Here is a 19,671-nt window from a genome sequence, read left to right as displayed (position 1 = left end):
CAAAGCCCAGCTGCAAGGGCAGGGGGGAGTCTGGGGAGGAGGCAGCGATGCCGTGTGTGTGGACGATGGTGGTGGCTGCATCTGTGCCCGTAGTGGATGTCACCTCCATGCCCACTGGTGATGCCCATGCCATGCCTGTGGCCATGCCCGCTGCCTTGCTTGTGCCCACAGCAGGTGCCACATCCATGCCTGTGGTAGATGGCATGTCCGTGCCCACGGTGGATGCCCTCTTGCACACACCAGGTCTCCAGGCCACTGCCACCACCCCCAGGACATATGGGCACCCCTGGGCGCTGCTGAGCACCAGCCACAATCCCTTGCACCCCGAGCCCTGTCCTAGCCACACCATGGCCCAGCCGCCTCCACCCCTGTGCTGTGGCACCCTGGGGATCCTGGTGACCTGGTGCAAGAGTCACACCACAAACCCCAGCCGTGGGGCTCTGCACCGCGCTGACACCTCTGGCACAGCACCACGGGGCCTCATTGCGTGGCCCAGAGCCGTGATTTCATTGCCTCTATTATGGCAGCACGTTGGAGCGCCCCGTTATCCAGGACAGGACCCCCAAAAACCTGCAGCGTGAAGGATGGGGTGGGAATGGCTCGCTGCCCCCCCAGGCTTCCCACTACCTCTGCTGTGCCCCTCCCGAGCCGTGGGTCCCCTGCCCGGGGCATCCCCTCGGACCCAACACCTGCACCCCGGCATGAGGACACCGGTGGGGGTCCCCCGAGCTTCCCACATCCCCCCGAGCGCCGGGGGGCTGCACCTTCTCCAGGCCGCCCCCCCCGTCCTGTCCTGCCCGGGGGTCGGGGGGGGTCCCCTGTGCCAAGCGGGGCGGCCGGGGGGGGGGCGGCGAAGCAAAGCGGCGCAGTGATTCAGCGGGACACGCAGCCGGCCCCGTGCCTGGGCGAGCCGGGACAGGCCGGGCACCGGCAGGGCCCTCCCATGGGCGGGGGGGTGCAGCGCCGAGCCCCCCCTGCCCGGGCCGCCTGCCCCCCCGCCCCGGGCGTCGGGCACCCAGGGGGGCGCCGGGCAGCCCGTGTCCAGCACCGGGCACCGGCGCGGCGAGGATGGAGGAGGAGGAGGAGGAGGAGGAGGAAGGGCAGGAGGTGGGGCTGGAAGTGAAACCGATTTGGGGGGGCGGGGCAGGCTCGTCATGTGAACGGCCGCATGCTCGGGCAGAAGTGGGTCAGCGGCGCCGCGGAGGGGCAGGTGCCAGAGCCGCCCGGTGCCGCCCGGTGCCTCCCGGTGCCGCCGCTCCCCGCCCCCGCCGCGCTCCGCCGCAGGGACCCCCGCGCCGCCCCATGCGCCCCCCCGGCGCGCTCCTGACCGCCGCCGGCCACCATGCGAGGTGAGTGCGGGGGGCGCGGGGGGGCCCGCCCGGCTGCGGGGGGCGGTGGCAAAAGTTGTCCCCGGTGAGGGACACGGGGGGGGACCCGACAGCAGCCCCGGCGGGGACACGGAGGGGGGACTCGACATCAGCCCCGGCGGGGACACGGTGGGGGGGGACCCGACATCAGCCCCGGCGGGGACGCGGAGGGGGGACCCGACAGCAGCCCCGGCGGGGACACGGGGGGGGACCCGACAGCAGCCCCGGCGGGGACACGGCGGGGGGGACCCGGCATCAGCCCCGGCGGGGTCGCGGGGGGGGGACCCGGCATCAGCTCCGGCGGGGACACGGCGGGGACCCACAGCAGCCCCGACGGGGACGCGGCGGGGACCCGGCATCAGCCCCAGCGGGGACGCGGCGGGGACCCGGCATCAGCCCCGGCGGGGACGCGGGGTGGACCCGGCATCAGCCCCGGCGGGGACACGGGGGTCCCGGCATCAGCTTGCCAGAGAATACGGGGGGGGACCCGCCTCAGCCCTGGTGGGGGACACGGGGGGACCCGCATCAGCCCCACCAGGGACTCGGGGGTCCCACCTCAGCCCCGCTGGGGTCGGTCTGGCTCCTCCAGCTCCCCCCTTCATGAGGAATAAAATTTTTGTTTATTTTGCGTCGCTTTCCGACGCCGGCTTAGACCCGCTCTTAAGCTTTTCGTCGCACTAAACCCCTTAATCTCCTCCTCAATATGTTGCTCCCACCAGGGCTGGATTTATTGTGTTTCTTTCCCCCTTTCCCCCTCCCCGTGGCTCCGGGGCCACTTGGCCCAGGCCGGGGGGCAGGAGGGGGGCTGCTGGGGGGGACAGATGAGGGACCAGCCGCAGTTTGGGGTGCCCCTCACCCAGGGAAGGGAGTGAGTCGCACCAGCACCTGCCTGGTTTTACCCGTTGATAAAAAAGGTGATTCCTACTTTTCACCCCTCCGCTTTGCAAAGCAGGTGGCAGGGAGGAGGAGGATGATGATGGAGGGAGGAGGGCTCCGGCGGGACAAGCCACCTGGCCTGGTGATGGTGACGCAGCGGTGGCCGGACCCAGCTCCCCCCTCCCCCCCTCCCCGTGCCTGTTCCCAACGGAGCTGCTGGGAGCGTGGCTGGGACCTTACACCCTGGGGTGGGATTTTTATCCCCCGTTAAAGTGTTTTTCTGTCGTCGCCTGCCATGCCCGAGCCTTTCACCCCTCTTGTGCCCCTCCTTAGGTGTGTTCTGGGGTGCATGTGTTCAGGTGGGGGATTGGGGGCACATATTGAGGTGCGTTTTGGGGTGTTTGGACCAGGATGGACATCTTTTCGCTCCTCAAATCAGTTTTCCTCCCTCCCCGGCGCAGCCCTGGGTGCTGCGGCTCTGCCTCCCGCTGCACTCTTGTGTAATGGTGGGGCTGGGGCCAGGCGAGGATAAGCCGAGCCCCCCACATCCCCTTCCCACCCCGTGGCATCCCGGGATTTCACCTTTATTAGTACGGAGGGAAGCATTAACGCATGCCTAATTAATAACACTGCCTGCCTTTTACGTAGCACCTGCACAGCCAGCACCAGGCTTAATTAGCAGCTGGGTAAACTTTTCCTTTTTTAAAATTTTCTTTTCCTTTTCCCCCACCAATTACTGTGCGTTGGCCCTAATTAATGGCCAAACCCCTCTGATATCACATCGTTTTCCCCTGTCAAGTGTTTTTCCTGCGGTCCTGCCCGCCGCAGGGTCCCCATCTCTCGCCGAAGCCTCGGTGCCGCATGGTTATGCCAAATTGATCCAATCTCTCTTTTCTTCCCCGAAACCGCCACCGCTCTGCCCTGTTCCCGGGGGGCCACGGCAGCTCCTTGCTCCTGTCCTTGCTGCGCCGCGGCTGCGCCAGGGCCGGGCAAGAGGCTTTGCCTTGTATAATCCTATAGGGTTTCCAGCCCTCCTGCTCACTTGTTTTGCAAGCGGCGTGGCGTGGAGCGTGCGGTGGCTCGGCAGCCTTTCCGACTTGTCCTAGTGACCTAGATCTGTCATTGGAAAAATCAGAGAGGGTGGAGGAGGAGCTTCCCTGTCCGTTTAGGCAGCGTGGTGCACATGCTTGGCGCAGGCGAGGATGGCCAGCACCCATGGGCCCTCCGGCACCATGGCTCTGGCCATCCCGGGTACCATGGGATGGGGATGGCCATGCCCTTCGCCTCCCGAAAATAAGGTTGGAGGAGAAAGGTGGCCACCGGCAGCGTGGGGTCCTGAGGGATCCAGCTGGGATTTGGGATCCTCCACTCCAATAACCCCGGCAGTGGCAGCACCTGGAGGAGGAAGGTGCGGTGATAGGGGATGTTGGTCCCTGACCCCACAGCTGGGCCGTGCTGGCAGCATCCCCAACCCGTCCTGCTGTCCCTCCTCCCCGTCACATTTAACTTTGAACTAGGCACTGGCTAAATCACACCCGGTTTATTGGATGTGGCGAGTGGTGCCTTTATTTAGCCCCATGGAGATAATTCCACACACACACACACACACACCCCCCCCCGATTTAGCCGCAGAGCTGGAGGGGTTCTTCTGCCGCTGCCTGGACTCTCCTTACCCCGGGTCGGCAGCAGGGCCCCCTCCCCACCACCCCACCTTTGCCACCCTCCTGTGCCAGCCAAAGTGTGGGACGTGCTGGTGGGGCCGGCCGGGAGGCGGGATGCGCAGTGTGGGAGCTGGTGAAACGCAGCAGCCAGGGCAGGAGTAGGGTGGTCCCAGGGGGACCCTCACTGCCTGCTTGCCTCTGCTGGTGGGTGAACTGTTTGCTGCCGTCTCCAAGCTGGGAACACACCGCAGCATGGGACAGGGGGGAAAATGGCACTTTGCTGGGGATCTGCGAAGCCACCGGCTGCGTGGCCACGAGCGAAGGTGGCTGGAGGTGGCCCTGGGGCAGGGGGAAAGCAGCCAAGTCCTCTTCTGGCCCCAAATTTCCAGGAAATCTCTGCTAATCAATTAAGAAACTGGTTCCCACCTGCAGCATCAGGGCCAGAGTTGTGTAATTTAAATTTTCCATATTGCCTGCGTGGCCCTGGTGCCCCTGAAGCCCAGAGCCTGTGCTTCGAGCATCACGCCCAGGCTGTGCCTGCTGCAGAGCGCCCTGGCCCCGGCCCCTCCGGGGTTCCCCATGGGGTGCACGGATCAGGGTGTGATTTGCCAGCAGCAACAGCTGAAATGCCAGGATACTGGGGGACCCCAGGGTGCTGCAGTGCAGGAGCCTGTTTGAAAATAGAAAAGGGTGATAATTGCCTTTATTTGATTATTTATTCCTCCTTCACGACCTTCCCAAAATGCAGTGACGGGAGTTGCTCTGGGGAAGCGCAGTGGTCCCCCAGAGGTGGGTGCAGCTGGGAGCAGTGGCTGGAGGTTGCTGCAGGGGGTGAGGGAGCAGAGCTGGGTTTTGGGGCAGGGGTGGGCAGGTGGGGTATCCCCGTGGGTCTCTGCATGTCCCTGTGCAGCTGGGACCCTTCCTCCTCCCCCTGTTGTGGGTGAGCTGGGAGGATGCTGAGCTGGAGGGGAGGGGATGGTGGTGGCTGAGCATCCGAGCATCCCAGTGCCCTGGCTGGAGCTGGGGAGGTGAGGGGGGGCTGCGGGGCTGCTGCTAATTACCGGAGGTGCCCACCCTGCGGCATCGATCGCGGCAGCGGGATGGGGCACGGACCTACTTTCCCAGCAGGTTTGCTGGGTAATGAACCAGGGCACTGGGGACCCCCCGGCCGTGGCTCTCGCCTGGGCGGCCGAGGGGGTATTTGGGGCAGGGATGGCCACAGGGGCATAGAGCCACCTCTGAAGCCCCTAGAGCTGGGCTGCTTGCCCCTACCCCACCCCCCAGCAAGGGCCACTTGGGTCCCAGGGGTGGGTTTGCTCCTGTGGCCTTATGTAGCCCCCCCAGGGGAGCAAGTGGCCATATCCTGACCCCAGCCCCGTGGGTTGAAGGGTGTGCAGGCTCACCCCAGGAGTTTTGGGGTGATTTCCCCCCTCCAGCAGTGAGATTATATGGCCGAGGGGTGGGATGGGGGGGAAGAGGATGAGGATGGGGCCACCTGTGGCCATGGCCTCACAGGTGGAGGGTCCAGACCCCTGTGGCTGGATCCTGCAGCCCCTGCCTTGTTTTGGGGTGCAAAAGAGATGCCCACCCTCAGGGTGGAGGTGATGGAGAAGAGGGTGTGCAGGCACGGGAGGAAGGCTGAGTCTTGCTCCGGGGAGGGTGGCTCTGGCTCTGCCCAAACCACCAGAACCACCTGCCCAGTTCGAGGAAGCTGTGCTGTGCTGGGGGGGACGCACATGGCGGGTCCAAGGGGCGACAGGGGACCTGGGGACCGTGCAGTGGTGGACCCATGTCCCCCACGGAGAGCTGCAGCTTGGGGCAGCAAATGGGCATCCCCAGCTTGATGTATCCCCCCAAAATGCCCCAAAAGCCCCATCCCCAGTGGTGGGGGGCTGGGGGGCAGCCCTGGCTCCATCCCGGTGCGTCTGTGGCCGTGGGAAGGGTTAACGGCCGTGGTGTTACACAAGCTCGTGGGGCCACGGGCAGAAAGTGTGTCAGTGGGACAGGATGGCTCCAGCCACGGGCCAGGGCTGATGGCCGATGGCCACCACCACGGCCGAGCCCCACGGCCACCCGGTGCCACAGTGCCACTTACATAAGGGCTGGCCGGTGGCAGCGGGCTGGGAGTTGGGCAAGAAAGTGTTTGCAGTGGGAGGAGAGCAAATACCACGGCTGGGACATTTTAATTGCTGGCTGGAGATTATTAATTTTTTTAACTCCCCCCCCCCCCCCTTTTTTTTTCCCTGCTCCCTATTTTAGCCCAGCCAGCCCCAGGGAGAAGTTTTGTTGCCTGCAGCCCCCCGGGCAGGGGGTAGGGGTTTGCCTCCCCCTAAGTGACCCCCCATTTTACACAGCATGGCTGATGCTCACTGAGTTGTGGTGGGAGGAGGAAGAGCCCAGCGGTGGGGAAACTGAGGCACAGCAGTGGGGGTTGTACCCAGGATGTGGGGTCTGCTGTGATGTTCCATGGTGAGATCTGGAGGATGTGGGGTGCCACTGTGGCCACCCCACTAGCACCCACGTCCCTCCCTGTCCTGCTGGTTTTGCCCCAGGGGGATGTCTGGGGGTCCAGGGGGGAGGATGTGGCTGTGGCACAAGGGAACGCCGAGGGAGCTGGCGCGGTGATTCAGCCGGGGCTTACAAACAGAGCGGCAATTAAACGCTGTTCTGGGCTCTAATTGCCACCGCTCCGGCGTTATGGACGTATCCCCACGTCAGTTATTTGGGGCAAACGTCTTACGAGCGGGTCAGGTGCTGGCAGCGGGCATGGCTGTGTAATTAACAGGTTGCTAATTAGAGCCCCAAGAGGCTGCGGGTACATGGCAAGCGGTTGGAGCTTCTCTGCAGCATCCAGGGGTGATGCTGGCCCCGGAGCAGCCAGGACAGCATCGTCCCATGTACCCTTAGCCCTGCCCACACTGGCTGGGGGAGGGGGCTGTCAGGGGGCTCCCCTCCACCTGGGGGTGCACGGGCAGGATTTGGCCGCCAGCACCCCACAAAGCCACCACCATCATTGGGAGCCGGTGGGTGGCTTTTGGGGCCCTGTGGGGTGAGCAGAGTGGGTGCCAGGGGTGCAAGGGCCGTGCTCAGCCCATCTGTTTTGCCAGGCACGCGGTGCCGGTAATTGCGGGGGGCCGGGAGTATCGGCTGCGGGCGTGAGGGTGCGGTGTGCCAGCGATGGGTGCATCACCCCAGCGCGCCCGGCGGCTGCAATTACGTTGCATAACGAACCGACGCGGTTTCCTGCCGGGGGTGGCACCACCTCCCTGTGCCCCCCACAGTGCCATCACCTGCATCCCACCCCTGCGCTCCTCCCTGGACGATGGGGACAGGGTGTTGGGGTGGGAGCGGGGGGGTGTCCCCGTGGTTTGCAGGTTGCACCTTCTCCGGCAGCGCTGGCAAAGGTGGCAGCGAGAGCCGGGGTATTGCAGGGTGGCTCTGTCTGGTGAGATGGCGTGGGGGGCACGTTGCCCTGCCAGTGCCTCCATCCCCCCATCCCCCTGCCAAAGGGCTGACCCCGGGGCTGCGATGCCATTGCCACTGGGGAGGGGGCTGGGACTGGCATGGCTGCGAGGGTGCCCTGCCTGCTCTCTGCCCACCCCAGGGGGGTCAGCTCTGCTGCCCCAGGCCCAAAATTACAGCAGAGGGAGGGGCAGGGGTGGGATGTGACCCCCTTAGGTTGCGGGGGGACGCAATACACAGCCCTGGGAGAAGCCTGGCTTGGCAGCCCCGGGAAGGGGGGGGTGAACCCCAAAATCACCTGGGGTGTTTGGGGCAGGAGCTGAACGGTGAGTCAGCGGCTGGAGGAGGGAGTCACCCCTCTGCCTCGGGAGGGTCCTTCCCCCTCATGGCTGGGAGCAAATCTGCCCTGAGGGGACAAACCGGTGGCAGCTCTGGGGGACTGGGGGCATCCCTGGGGGACCGATGGCATCCCTCAGGGACTGACAGCTTTGGGGGGACCGGGGGCATCCCTGGGGGACTGACAGCTTTGGGGGGACCGGGGACATCCCTGGGGGACCAATGGCATCCCTCAGGGACTGACAGCTTTGGGGGGGACCAGGGGCGTCCCTGGGGGACCGATGGCATCCCTCAGGGACTGACAGCTTTGGGGGGACCAGGGGCGTCCCTCAGGGACTGACAGCTTTGTGGGGACTGGGGGCATCCCTGGGGGACCGATGGCATCCCTCAGGGACTGACAGCTTTGTGGGGACTGGGGGCATCCCTGGGGGACCAATGGCATCCCTCAGGGACTGACAGCTTTGGGGGGACTGGTGGCATCTCTGGGGGACTGACAGCTTTGGGGGGACCGGTGGCATCCCTGGGGGACTGACAGCCCCAAGGTACACCAATGGCATCCCTGGGGGACTGACAGCTTTGGGGGGACCAATGGCATCCCTGGGGGACTGACAGCTTTTGGGGGGGACCAGTGCCATCTCTGGGGGACCGATGGCAGCCCTTGGGGGAGAGCATCCCAGGGGGGACTGATGGCAGCCCTGGGGAAACAATGGCATCCTGAGGGACTGACAGCCTTAGGGACACCGGTGGCAACCCTGGGGGACTGACAGCCCCAGGGGACACCGATGGCAGACCGGCTGCCTGGTGAGGCTTGCACTGACCCCGTCCAGCCTCCCCCCAAGCAGGAGGGACACCAGGGCAGCACTGGGTGCCAGGGTGCAGTCAGTGCTGGCCGAGCACTGGGGCTCTCACCCACAAACGTGGCCCCTGCCAGCAGCAACCCACAAAACATGTCCCTCGACCAGAACTGGTCACTCCCAGGGGAGAAGAGAAGCAGAAGGGAATTACCCGAGCCGGGGATTTGCACAGGCCCAGGAGATTTGAAATAACCATAATCTGGCTGTGGGGGTTATTTTGGCACGGTGGCGGCTGCCCAGCACCCTTGAGAGCGATGCCAGGCTGAGCCCAGCCAGGGGCGTGGGGGCTGGAGCGGGGATTAGAGGGTGCAGAGATGCAGGGAGGCACGTACAAGTCCCGGGGGTGCCCTGCATCCCCCCCCCCCCGGTGCGCATGGGGCGGGCAGAGCCAGCCCAGCTGGAAAATGAGGAGGACGAAGCCTATTAGCAGCTCAGTGCCAGCGAAGCAGAAGCAGGGAGGGAAGCGGATTTGTGGGGGGAAGGGGGCCAGGACCTTGAGCTGGTGATGGCTATATCGGTCCTGGGTTTCAAAGGAGCTGCCGGGGGGGTGTTGGGGGGCCCCTGGACCCTCTGCTTGGGCCAGAGGAGAGCATCTGTGGCTGCGGGGATGGGATAGTCCGTGTGCCAGGGATGCTCCTGTCCTGGGTGTCCCCCCAGCATGCACACACCAGCTGAAAAATAAGGACAATGGTTCCAAAGCGGGGTCCGGGGCGGGCTGGTGCACAGCCATGCTGTGTTGTTGTAGCTCAAAGGGCTTCTCTACCCAGATCTTGCTGCTGGAGAGGATGGGGGAGTGGGTGGGGGCACCCTGTGTCCTGTGTGGGCCTTTTTGGGGGCTTCTCGGAGGTGCAAGCGTCCTTCAGGGGTCTGTGGGAAGGGCTGAGCTGCCGGTGCATCCAGCTCTCGTGCCTCAGTTTCCCCAGCTGCCGAGCAGGGCTGTGGCTGTCGCAGGGGGAGAGCCATCTCCCTCTTTCAGTTCAGTGGCCACCGTCATCACCGCTCTGGTTTTCCCCCTTTTCCCCCTCTGCCGCAGCCCAAATTGAAGTGATCCCTTGCAAGATCTGCGGAGACAAATCCTCAGGGATCCACTACGGCGTTATCACCTGCGAAGGCTGCAAGGTGAGCCCAGGGACACGCAGAGATGGGTGCTGGCGGGTGGGTGGGTGCCCGCGGGGGCTAGCATCCCACCGAGCAGTTTCCCAACACCACCTTATCCCGCGCAGGGCTTTTTCCGGAGGAGCCAGCAGAACAACGCCAGCTACTCCTGCTCCCGGCAGAGGAACTGCCTGATCGACCGCACCAACCGCAACCGCTGCCAGCACTGCCGCCTGCAGAAATGCCTGGCACTGGGCATGTCCCGCGATGGTGAGTCATGCCCGGGATCCCCAGGGGCCCGATCCCCAGGGGCCCGGCCGCTCCTCCTTGGAGCATCAGGCTCAAAGCTGCTCCCCCCGTAGGGCCAGTCCAGTGAAAGGATTTTGGGAAGCAAGAAATGCTTTTATGTTTTCCGTGGGAAAATTTAAGTCGATTCTGTTCCCTTCAACCCAGGGCTGGGGCAGGGGGTGTATCCGACAGGGTGCTCGTAGCCCCCAAACTGTGCGCACCCCCAGAAGCCAGGACCCTTCCCAGGGCAGGTGGGTGGTCGCAGCTTCTGCTCCGTGGGGGTGAAGCTGCCCTGACATGGCCGCCCTCTCCTCCCCGGGCAGCGGTGAAGTTCGGCCGCATGTCGAAGAAGCAGCGGGACAGCCTCTACGCCGAGGTGCAGAAGCACCAGCAGAGCCAGGAGCAGAGCGGTGGCACCAAGGATGAGCCTGAGCCCCTGAGCCGCGTCTACACCACCAGCGTCAGCAGCGGGCTCTCGGACCTGGATGACATCTCCACTCTGTCAGACGGGCTCCTCTTCGACTTCCCCCTCACCCCTGATGGCAGCAGCACCTACTACAACCTTGACCTGCTCGCCTCGGCGCAGCCGTCGCCCGACCAGTCCAGCCTGGATGTGGCCGACGCCACGCTCATCAAGCAGGAGTCCATCTACGAGCTGATGCTGGAGCCAGCCCTGTTCGCGCACGGCACGCTGGAGGGCGGACAGCTGGCTGCCGACATCTCCATCCTTGAGATAGGTGAGCACTGGCGCGGTCCCAGCGCGATGCTGGGCACACACTGGGTGCGCAGCCCCGCGGGTGGTGCTCAGTGCAGCCCCAGGTGCCTTGCAGGATGCATCCAGCCCTGGGTGCTCGTGCCGTGCTGGCACCGTGCTTGCAGCGAGGTGCCAGCCCAGCCTCGGCTCCCGGAGCAGCCCCAAGCCCACCCCCTCCTCTGATGGAGCTCAGCACACCTGAGGTCACGCACAGCATCCCTCCCTCTGCCACGGGGATAGCCCCCGGCGCCCCATCTGTCCTCATACCCCCCAACAATGCACATGAGACCCTCTGGCCCTCCAGCCCCAGCAGCCCCTAGGACACCTGGGAGAGGATGGCACTGGGTGTGGGGCCAGTGGGGTCCTTAGGGCTCACCGCCTGCTGCCCTTGCCTTGCAGACCGGGTGGCCCAGAACGTGGTGAAGTCGCACCTGGAGACGTGCCAGTACACGACAGAGGAGCTCAAGCGCCTGGCATGGAGCCTCTACTCCCCCGAGGAGGTCCGCGCCTTGCAGAGCAAGGTGAGTGCCACTGCTACGGCCCCCCCGGCCCTCTGCCACAGCCAGAGCTGCGGCAGCCCTTGGCAAGAGCTGCTGCTGTCCCCCACTGCTGCACCGAGGCAGGGATGAAGGCGAGGATGAGGAGGGTCTTTCAGAGCTTTGGGAGCTGCAAAAGCTCCTAAAAGCTTTTTTGGGGTAGGGGCTTGCAGTAGCAGGTCACATCCTGGGTGTCCTAGTGCCACCCCCCCGTGGATGGCATGGCCCTGTGTCCTTTCCCTGCCCCGTGCAATGGGGCGGGGGGGATGGTGGGGCCAGGGTGGTGGTGCAGTGGGGTGGGGGGGACAATGGTTTCAGGGTGATGGTGCAATGGGGCGGGGGGGATGGTGGGGCCAGGGTGACAGCCCTAAGGACGTCCCTGCTGTGCCGGCAGAGCTGCGAGGCCATGTGGCAGCAGTGCTCGCTGCAGATCTCCAACGCCATCCAGTACGTGGTGGAGTTCGCCAAGCGCATCGACGGCTTCATGGAGCTCTGCCAGAATGACCAAATCATCCTCCTGAAAGCCGGTAAGAGCGGGGGGGCCCCACCATCCCCCTCGCACCCCCGCCATCCCCCGCGGGTCCCCAACACCTCCCCCAGCAGCAGCTGTGGTGCCAAAGTCATATCCCATCTTTTCTCTTGGCTAATGCTTTCCTTTTGGGATCGCCCCTCCCTTGCCGCCCTGGTTGTCCCCAGGCTCAGCTTCGGTGCTTGGGGAGGGGGCACTGGGCTGGAGGGACTTGGAGGTCACGTTCAAGGGTGATGGTAGAGAGAGGGACATGGGCAGTGGCCGCCCCAGGCAGAGGCTTTTCTCCATGGTCACCATCAACCAAATGTCACCCAGAAACCAGGATGGGAATGAGCACGGTGGGTTTTCCCCTGGGATGCCAACCTGAAGGGGAGCGGGGAGGGAGAAAAGGATTGGCCTCTTCTCCCAGCGAGAGACTGGGAAAAGCAGGGCGGCAGCAGCAGCACCCATGTCCCCCACTCATCCGTCTGCCCGAGCCGGCAATGCCGTGCCCAGGTGAGGGGGCCGAATATGCAAAAGCCCTAAAATGCCAAAAATGGTGGAAAAGCCTCCCAGTTTCTAAACTTCCAGGGCTGGGGAGCTGCGAGCCTCACCCAGCTCAAGGGACATGTGCCAGTGTCCCGGAGGGTGCTGTACCCTGAAGCCAGAGCTGGCCATGCCTGACACGCTGGAGTTTAACTCATTCTTTCATTTTTTCCTTCCATTTTCTTTGCATTTATTTTGTTGTCACCCTTTCCTCTCTCGCTGCTCCATGACCTCCATCGATCTCTGTGAATGACTGGATGATATTTCCCTTTGGTGAAATATTGCGGTCACCATTGGAAATCTAAAAAAAAAACCCCACAAACCAAACCCCAAACCAAAAACCCCAAACTGGATTTCTTGGAATAACCATTCTGCTCTTGGGAATGAATAATCCGGACTTCAAACTTGCATTGTGGGCTTTCCTCTTGTTTACGTTTGGCCCTGGGCTGATGGACCCCCCCTGCCCTGCCCTGCCCTGCCCTGCCCTCGTCTGCGCTCTCTCTGCCTACATCAGGTTGCCTCGAGGTGCTTCTGATCCGCATGATCCGCGCGTTCAACCCCTTGAACAACACTGTCCTCTTCGAGGGGAAGTTCGGCAGCGTACAGGTGTTCAAGTCGCTGGGTAAGCTCGGGGCGCTCCTCTCCTTTCGACGCCGGGACAGGGCTGGGGTTTGCAGCCAGGTGACACACAGCATCCCTGTGCCTGGGCTAAATCCCCGGGGGACAGGAGGGGGTGAGACCCCACATGGCATTTGCTCCCGCTCCCATTGGGTTGACGTGCGCTGCAGCTGGGACCCGCTTTGTGCCGCAGACCAGAGCCCAGCGATGCCAGGCATCCTCTGCTGGGGACCCCCCCGTCACCCATTTAATCTCCCAAAGCTTTCTGAGCCCTGGGTGCCTGGGGTCAGTGGGTGGGTGGGGGTGTGGGGGTGCCACCGGGCAGCACGGAGCTGTGACATCCCGCCCCTTCCCTGCTGTCCCCATCAGGCTGCGATGACCTCATCGGCGCTGTCTTTGAGCTGGGGAGGACGCTGTGCCGCCTGCAGCTGTCAGACGAGGAGCTCGCCCTCTTCACTGCCGCCGTCCTGCTCTCCCCGGGTATGGGGGGGGCTTTGGGGGGAACACTGCAGCTGGGGTGGGATGGCGGGATGTCTCATGCTGAAGCTGGGCAGAGCTAACCTGTAAATCTCAGCACTGCTTCCTTGGTGGATGATTTAAGTCATTCCTGGGAAAAGAGGTTGGGGGGAAAAAATGCATCTAAAAATGCACAAAGTGCATGTGCCAAAGAGGAGGAGCGACGTCACCCACAGCGGGGTGGGGGGGAGGCAGAGGGGGGCCACCTGGCCATGCCACCATCCCCAAAACATCCCAGAGAGCAGGAAGGATTGAAAGAGTGAGAGGCCACTGCAGCATGCGGGTGGGAGACCCCTCGGTGGCACTGACCTGGCCGTCTCCTGTAGATCGCCCGTGGCTGACTGAGTCCAAGAAGGTGCAGAAGCTCCAGGACAAGATCTACGTGGCCCTGCAGCACGAGATCCAGAAGAAACACTCCACCGAGGACAAGCTCTCGAAGGTAGCGGTGCTGCATGTGTGCAGTGTGCGCAGCCCGGTCGGGCACGGCACGTGTGCCATGGGATGGCGGAGCCGGCGGCTGCGGCGGTGCCGCAGCTCATCAGCCACACACGGGCGGTTTTTGTGGGGGTGAATCCTGGGACCTGTGGAAGGAGGAGGGGAATTTCTCTTTCCAAGGGTCGTGCATCTCTGTTGTGGTGCAGGTGGAGGCAGCCATGCCGTAGGCAGCCCTGTGCTGCTGAGCCTGGCAGTGCGTTGGGCAGTGTGTTTTTGGGGCAAAAGGAGCTGTTTTAGGAATGCTTTGGGCAGGACAGACCTGGGACGGGGTGAGGGGGGCACCAAGGGGCTCCTCAAGCCCTCCCAGGTTCTGGTTGTCCTGTGGAAAGACGTGGGTTTGGAGGCCAAGCCATGTTGCTGCCAGGCTGCCCAAAGGTGGGGGGTGTCCCCTGGTGCTCCTGGCACTGGGCAGAGCCAGCAGTCCCCAAACCCACCTGTTTGTCACCAGGGGACGGGGAACAGCAGCGTGCGGGATGCTCTCCCAAGAAGCCAGTGGTCACCAGCTCCTTCTTTCCCTGCAGATGGTTTCCAAACTGCCCTTGATGAAGACCATTTGCAACCTACACCTGGATAAGCTGGAATTTTTCCGTCTCCTGCACCCGGAGACTGCCATGAACTTCCCACCCCTCTATAAGGAGGTCTTCAACTCAGAGCTTCAGTACAGCGACCCACGGGAGAGCTAAGGCTGGGAGCTGCTGGCCCCCTTTGAGTTCCCCAAAATTTGGAGACGAACTAAACTTCAGAGGTTTGGGGCTGTTTATTTAAATCAAATAATCAAACTCAAGAGAACCCGAGGGGGCTGGGGTATCTGCCTGGCCCCGTGTCCTCGCTGTGGATTGCAATAGCTCTTGAATGTAAAGCACCTTGAAGGAAAAAGCAAACGGACTTTGCCATACCAGTGAAATGAATGTGAAATCTCTGCTCGGGAGAGGAGATGCTCCTGGCAGTGGTAAGGGACCGACTCCTCCCCACAGTTCACGGATCCAGGGGAGCACACGCCACGCACACACTGCCGCACTCGCAGCATGGCCCTTCCCGCTGTCCTGGCTGCACTCTCCATCTCTGATTTTTTTTAAAATAATTATTATTTTTATTTTATTTTTTTTTACCCAAACACAAGGCATAGGATAAAGAAGGGGCAATGCAGACTTGGCTGGATAGGGGTGAGCCAGGCCAGTGGCAGCAGCTTTGGGCTCCCAGCTGGAGCTGAGGAGAGGGCAAAGGCAGAGCCTTTGCTTTATTCCTTCTCCCATGGGTGCAGCGAGCACACAGGGCATGGGGTGACCTCGGGAGCTTGGCTGAGAAAGACCCGGCTGTGGCCAGGGCAGGATTTGGCCCAGGATTTTCCCATGGAGGAGGCTGGTTCGAGGGAAAGGATGCCTGACATGGCAGGGGAAAAGCTTTGCAGGGTCTCCATGCCCTCCACCGCAGCATTTTCCCAAATGCCTGGCCAACTCCCTGTCCAGCTGGCTGACTGCTCGGCTTTTCAGAGCCGATGTGGCACGTCTGCCCGCCTCGTGCCACCTTTCACGAATCCCGAGCACTTTTTGAAGAGGGGCTTTGCCCTTGTGACTGTGGCCAAATCCTGGCTCCTGGCAGCTTTGCCCCAGAGGCAGCCGCAGGCATTGGTACGGGCACCAGGGTTCGGTGCCTGTCGCCGCACGTTGTCGCAGGCAGCGGCTCTTTGGGTGCTGGCTGTTGCATGTAATTTTCTTATTGAGACTTAAAACTGTGCCGTGGCTCAGCATCCAGAGGAGATTTTGTGGCCTTTCCTCCACCCAGCCCACAGCCAGTCCCACTGCCAGGTCCCCCTTCCCACGGCAGGACCACTGAAGTGCACACCGCAGCTGCTGTTACAGGTTCAGCTGGACCCTGGCTCTTCCCCCCAAGGAGCTCTTCGGAACTGTTGTTTTGGGGTTTTTTCTCTATTTAGCAGGACCTGGGATTTTCTTAGGGGGAGAAGCTGCCCGTTGGGTTCAAGGGGAAGCGAAAGGTCCTTATTCCTTTCCCAGGGCATCGCGGTGTGATTGGGACCTGCTGTTCTGATCTTAGGAGACTCAAAGGGTGAAGAAGGGATGTATTTGTGGAGTGATGCTGCGATAGCCTGCAGCTGGCGGGGCTGCTTGGGGCACTCTATGGCCAGGCTTTGCAGATGTTTTTTCCGTCCCTATCCATGCTCCTCCTGCAGCAACTGCCAAAAGCTACAAGGGAAAAACCTGCTCCGAGGCAGCCCCAATTCTGCTGACAAAGGGCTAAAATCCCAAGCCCCTTCCTGCTTTGTGTTGGTTTCTTTGGGGTCCAACCCCTTTCTCTAGCAGCTTGGACCATCTCCAAGCGTGAGCCGAAGACTTTCAGTCCCATAATTGCACCCCTTAAATTAAACAAGCAGCTTTCTTAGCAATGGTAGGGGATATTCATGCTTTCAGTTAAAGACCGCCTAGGGAAGAACATGGACCAACCTTGACGAGGGGAGACTCACCAGGAAGCTGATGGGATTTCTGCAGAGAAAAATTTGGGACCGTGCTATTCCCTGGCAGCCACCGTCCGTCGCGTACAGCCATGAGCTTTCTGGTTTTGCTAACAGCCATCTGAACTGCTTCTTGGAGCATATTGGAGTTCGCCAGCCTTGTTTCTCTCCCCGATGGCATTAGAGCCCAGGTCTCTGGTGAAGGCTGCCGACCCTCCAGCAGCCTCGTGCGATGTCGAGTGCCAATGCATCGTTCTGCAGTGCGGCGTTCACCAGGGTGGGGATGTGCCGTGCTTGTTTCCTGCCCTCTCGGATCCTAAAGCTTTGACAGAAGTGAGAAGTCAGTACTGCCTTTTTCATCTAGAGGGTTGTGCCTTTTTTTTTTTTTTTTTGAAGCATCATTTCCAACAGCACCGTTCGCTTCCTGGCTCCTCCCTGCAGGGAAAAGCACTCGAGAAAATGAATGTGCTTTGCGGAGGCAGCTCTCACCCTCCGTTTCTGCAGGACAGCAGCACTCCCTTTCTCAGAGGAAACAGCTGCGGGTGTTTTGAAATGTTTGGGGGGGGGGGGGGGGAGAAAAAAGCACACACCCTTATTTACATCCTCAGTATTCGTCAGCCAACGTGCACCAATGGTCAACGTCACTGTTTTCATTTCATCCGGCAAAGAAACCAAGAAAGCACCTTAAATCGGGAAAAGACTGAGCCCTTGCCACCGGTTGCATTTTTCTGGCTTACAGCACAGCATCCATCTCATGGAAGAGAGTTTGGATTCTGAGCAATAAAAGCCCCTGTGGGAATCTAGGGAAGACTGGAAGTATTAAACACGTGTAACTCAACCTGCCAAACTGCGGGAACCTGCACTTTTTAAAGTTCTCCTTAAAGGAACCGACTTGTCGATTAAATGATTTCTTGCCTGGGACGGGCGGTGTGCATCAAAAGGGATGGCAAGGGCATGCCGAACCCCCAGTGGCATTGCTGCCGGCCACAGCCTGTGCTTTTGGCTTGCCCGAATGTGTGGGGCTGCGGTGGCTATGCCAAGGTCCCTCACGCTCCCTCTGTGCCACCAAGAGCAGCAGCTCTGCAGAGCCAGGCATTCAGCTCGTAGGGAAAGGGCAAACGAAAAAGCCCAGGTAGAAATGCCTGAAAAAGGAAGATTTCCCCTCTCCCCTGCGCCAGAGCTGCATGGGGCCAGCGGAGATGACGCGCGGGAACCCCGAGCCCCCCGACTTGCTTTGATGCTCGGTTCTCAGCATCTCGGAGACATTGCCATCCCACTGGCCGTGAGATGTTTTGCCACTTTATTTTCAAACAGACCTCGGCAGTGGTTCCCTTGAGCGGGGCAACCTCAGTCATGAGGGATTGCTCTTTTCCAGACGAAGATTCATTTTGTGTTTGTTTGCTCTGGCAGTTTAGCTGAGTGTGCATTTCCACCTCCAGAACCCTCACACTGTGTATAAAAATGGATAAAATATATATAATATATATTCTTGTGAATGTTGGTGCAAAAGAGAAAAAATATATAAAGTTTCAGTCGGTTTTATGTTATTTTTTATCTATATGAATGAAAGGAAGAAATGGAAAACATTTTTTTTCCATTTACCACCCTCCACACACACCTACCTGTAGATACCAACAGGTTTTATGGAAATGTTTTACTTTTTAGATTTAGGAACATGCTTCTGTTCTCATTGAATGTTCTGTCTTGTAAGATTGTAATTTCTATTTTTTTAAAGAAAAGAAAATAACTAAATAAAATTTCTTCTTTCAGACCAGTCAGCTAGGAAGGGAGGGCAGGGGAGGGAGAAATGTTTATTTAAGGACAAAAGTGTTGTCTGAATTTTTCATGACGTTAAATAAAAAGTAATATAATGTATGGACAAAAAAATTTTTATTGAGGTGTATTCTATAGGTACATAGATGTATATTGCACAAAATTTACAGGAAGAAAAATAAAGTCTGTTTTACAAGGTAAAAAAATCAATAATGTTGGAAATAGTGACTGTGAGTCCCAATTTTAACAAAGGGTGAGGCTGGAAGCAAACCATGGAAAAACCTTTTGTTTTTCCAGCAGGCTCAGGACCAGGCTGTACCAGAAGCCCCGATCCAATGCAGGATTTGGACACAAGGCTAGATTTTAGATGTTGTAAGGTATTACTGGCTCACTTAAAGCCAGGCACACAGTGGAGTGAGCCAGGGAAGAGGATGGATTTGTACCCTGTGCACATGCATTGGTCAGAGCCCTTGCAAGCACTTCCCAGCTGCCACACATCCCCCCAGCCTGGACACTCCAAGGGAGACCTGAGGTCTGGGAAGGGTCTTCATCTGGGAAACCTGTTTAAACACCACCAAGCTGAAGGCAGGACAGTGACTGGACCTGGCAGTACTGGGGACACATTTTGGGGCAGGGTGTACGTGGCATCAACTAGTCCTAGGAGGGAAGAAGATCCATGCCCTGGATACAAGGATGCAAGGACTCCTCTCCATCAGGATGCAGACGGTTCAATGATATTGCTGTATATACCCCCTCCTCCGGCTGTGCCCTGCCCCCCGCCCCCGGGGGTGCAGGGGGATTTGCCTGTCATGGTGCCCTGGCTGTGTGGGGGCAGCCGGTGGGACGCCTCTGCCGGGGCCAGTGCTCGGGAGGTCTCGGGGAGCACAGGGCAGGCCTGGGGGGTGCCCAGGCCAGCTGCATGGCTCCCACCCCGGGGGGGGGGGGGGGGGTAACGTAGGTGATCCCCCAGGGGTTGTGAGGAGCAAGTGTGCAAATCTCATCCTCATTTCTCTCTGCTTCCCCTGACAATCTCACCTGGGTACACACTTCTTGTCCCCTTGTGCAAACCCAGAGCAGTTGTGTGGAGTTGTTGAACCACCCAGGAGCTGTGGAGCAAAGGAAAATAATGAAAAGGGATCCTTGTACCAGCAGGGTCACTAAATCCCAGGGTCTCAACTCACCGGCTCCCTGGCTGCTGCCACTCTGCACATTTGAAGGAAGCAGCACACGTCCTCCTTCACAGTTCCCACCCACAGGGTTTATATATTGCAGGGTAAACCTGGCTGCTGCCAAGAGCTGGGAACAGCTAGAAACAGGGCACAGCTTGCGGAGACATGGGGAAGGGTTATCATCCCATTTGGAGGCACAGGGAGCAGAGCTGGGGCGGCCAGGACTGCAGGGAGCTGCTGTGTCTGGTGCGGGAGCGCACAAGGACCAGCTGGAGCTGTGGCAACAATGCGGCTGTGGCAGCCCATGGCCCCACCAAATTGCTGCATGTTGGCACTTTTCTTTGGTTTTC

At 60.7% G+C, this 19,671-nt stretch overlaps 1 protein-coding gene across 2 annotated transcripts; it reads left to right on the top strand.

Moving 5' to 3' along the window:
* Positions 1 to 1,165: 1,165 nt before the first annotated feature.
* LOC101918051 (nuclear receptor ROR-beta-like) lies at positions 1,166 to 16,946 on the top strand. Of its 2 annotated transcripts, XM_055806290.1 has the most exons (10): positions 1,166 to 1,349; positions 9,590 to 9,675; positions 9,780 to 9,921; positions 10,263 to 10,676; positions 11,093 to 11,214; positions 11,624 to 11,756; positions 12,798 to 12,905; positions 13,271 to 13,381; positions 13,744 to 13,856; positions 14,434 to 16,946. In XM_055806290.1, exons 1-10 carry the CDS (start codon positions 1,343 to 1,345, stop codon positions 14,593 to 14,595), a joined length of 1,398 nt encoding a protein of 465 aa, XP_055662265.1. In that variant the 5' UTR covers positions 1,166 to 1,342; the 3' UTR covers positions 14,596 to 16,946. The 2 variants fall into 2 exon arrangements, with proteins under 2 accessions (XP_055662265.1, XP_027647382.1); XM_027791581.2 differs by lacking the exon at positions 1,166 to 1,349 and having other exon boundaries at positions 8,104 to 9,675.
* Positions 16,947 to 19,671: the final 2,725 nt, after the last annotated feature.

Source organism: Falco peregrinus, chromosome 5 (genome assembly GCF_023634155.1).
Source record: "Falco peregrinus isolate bFalPer1 chromosome 5, bFalPer1.pri, whole genome shotgun sequence".
Taxonomy (NCBI): Eukaryota; Metazoa; Chordata; class Aves; order Falconiformes; family Falconidae; genus Falco; species Falco peregrinus.
The sequence above is the reverse complement of the archived record's forward strand: the minus strand, read 5'-3'. Positions and strand labels throughout refer to the sequence as shown.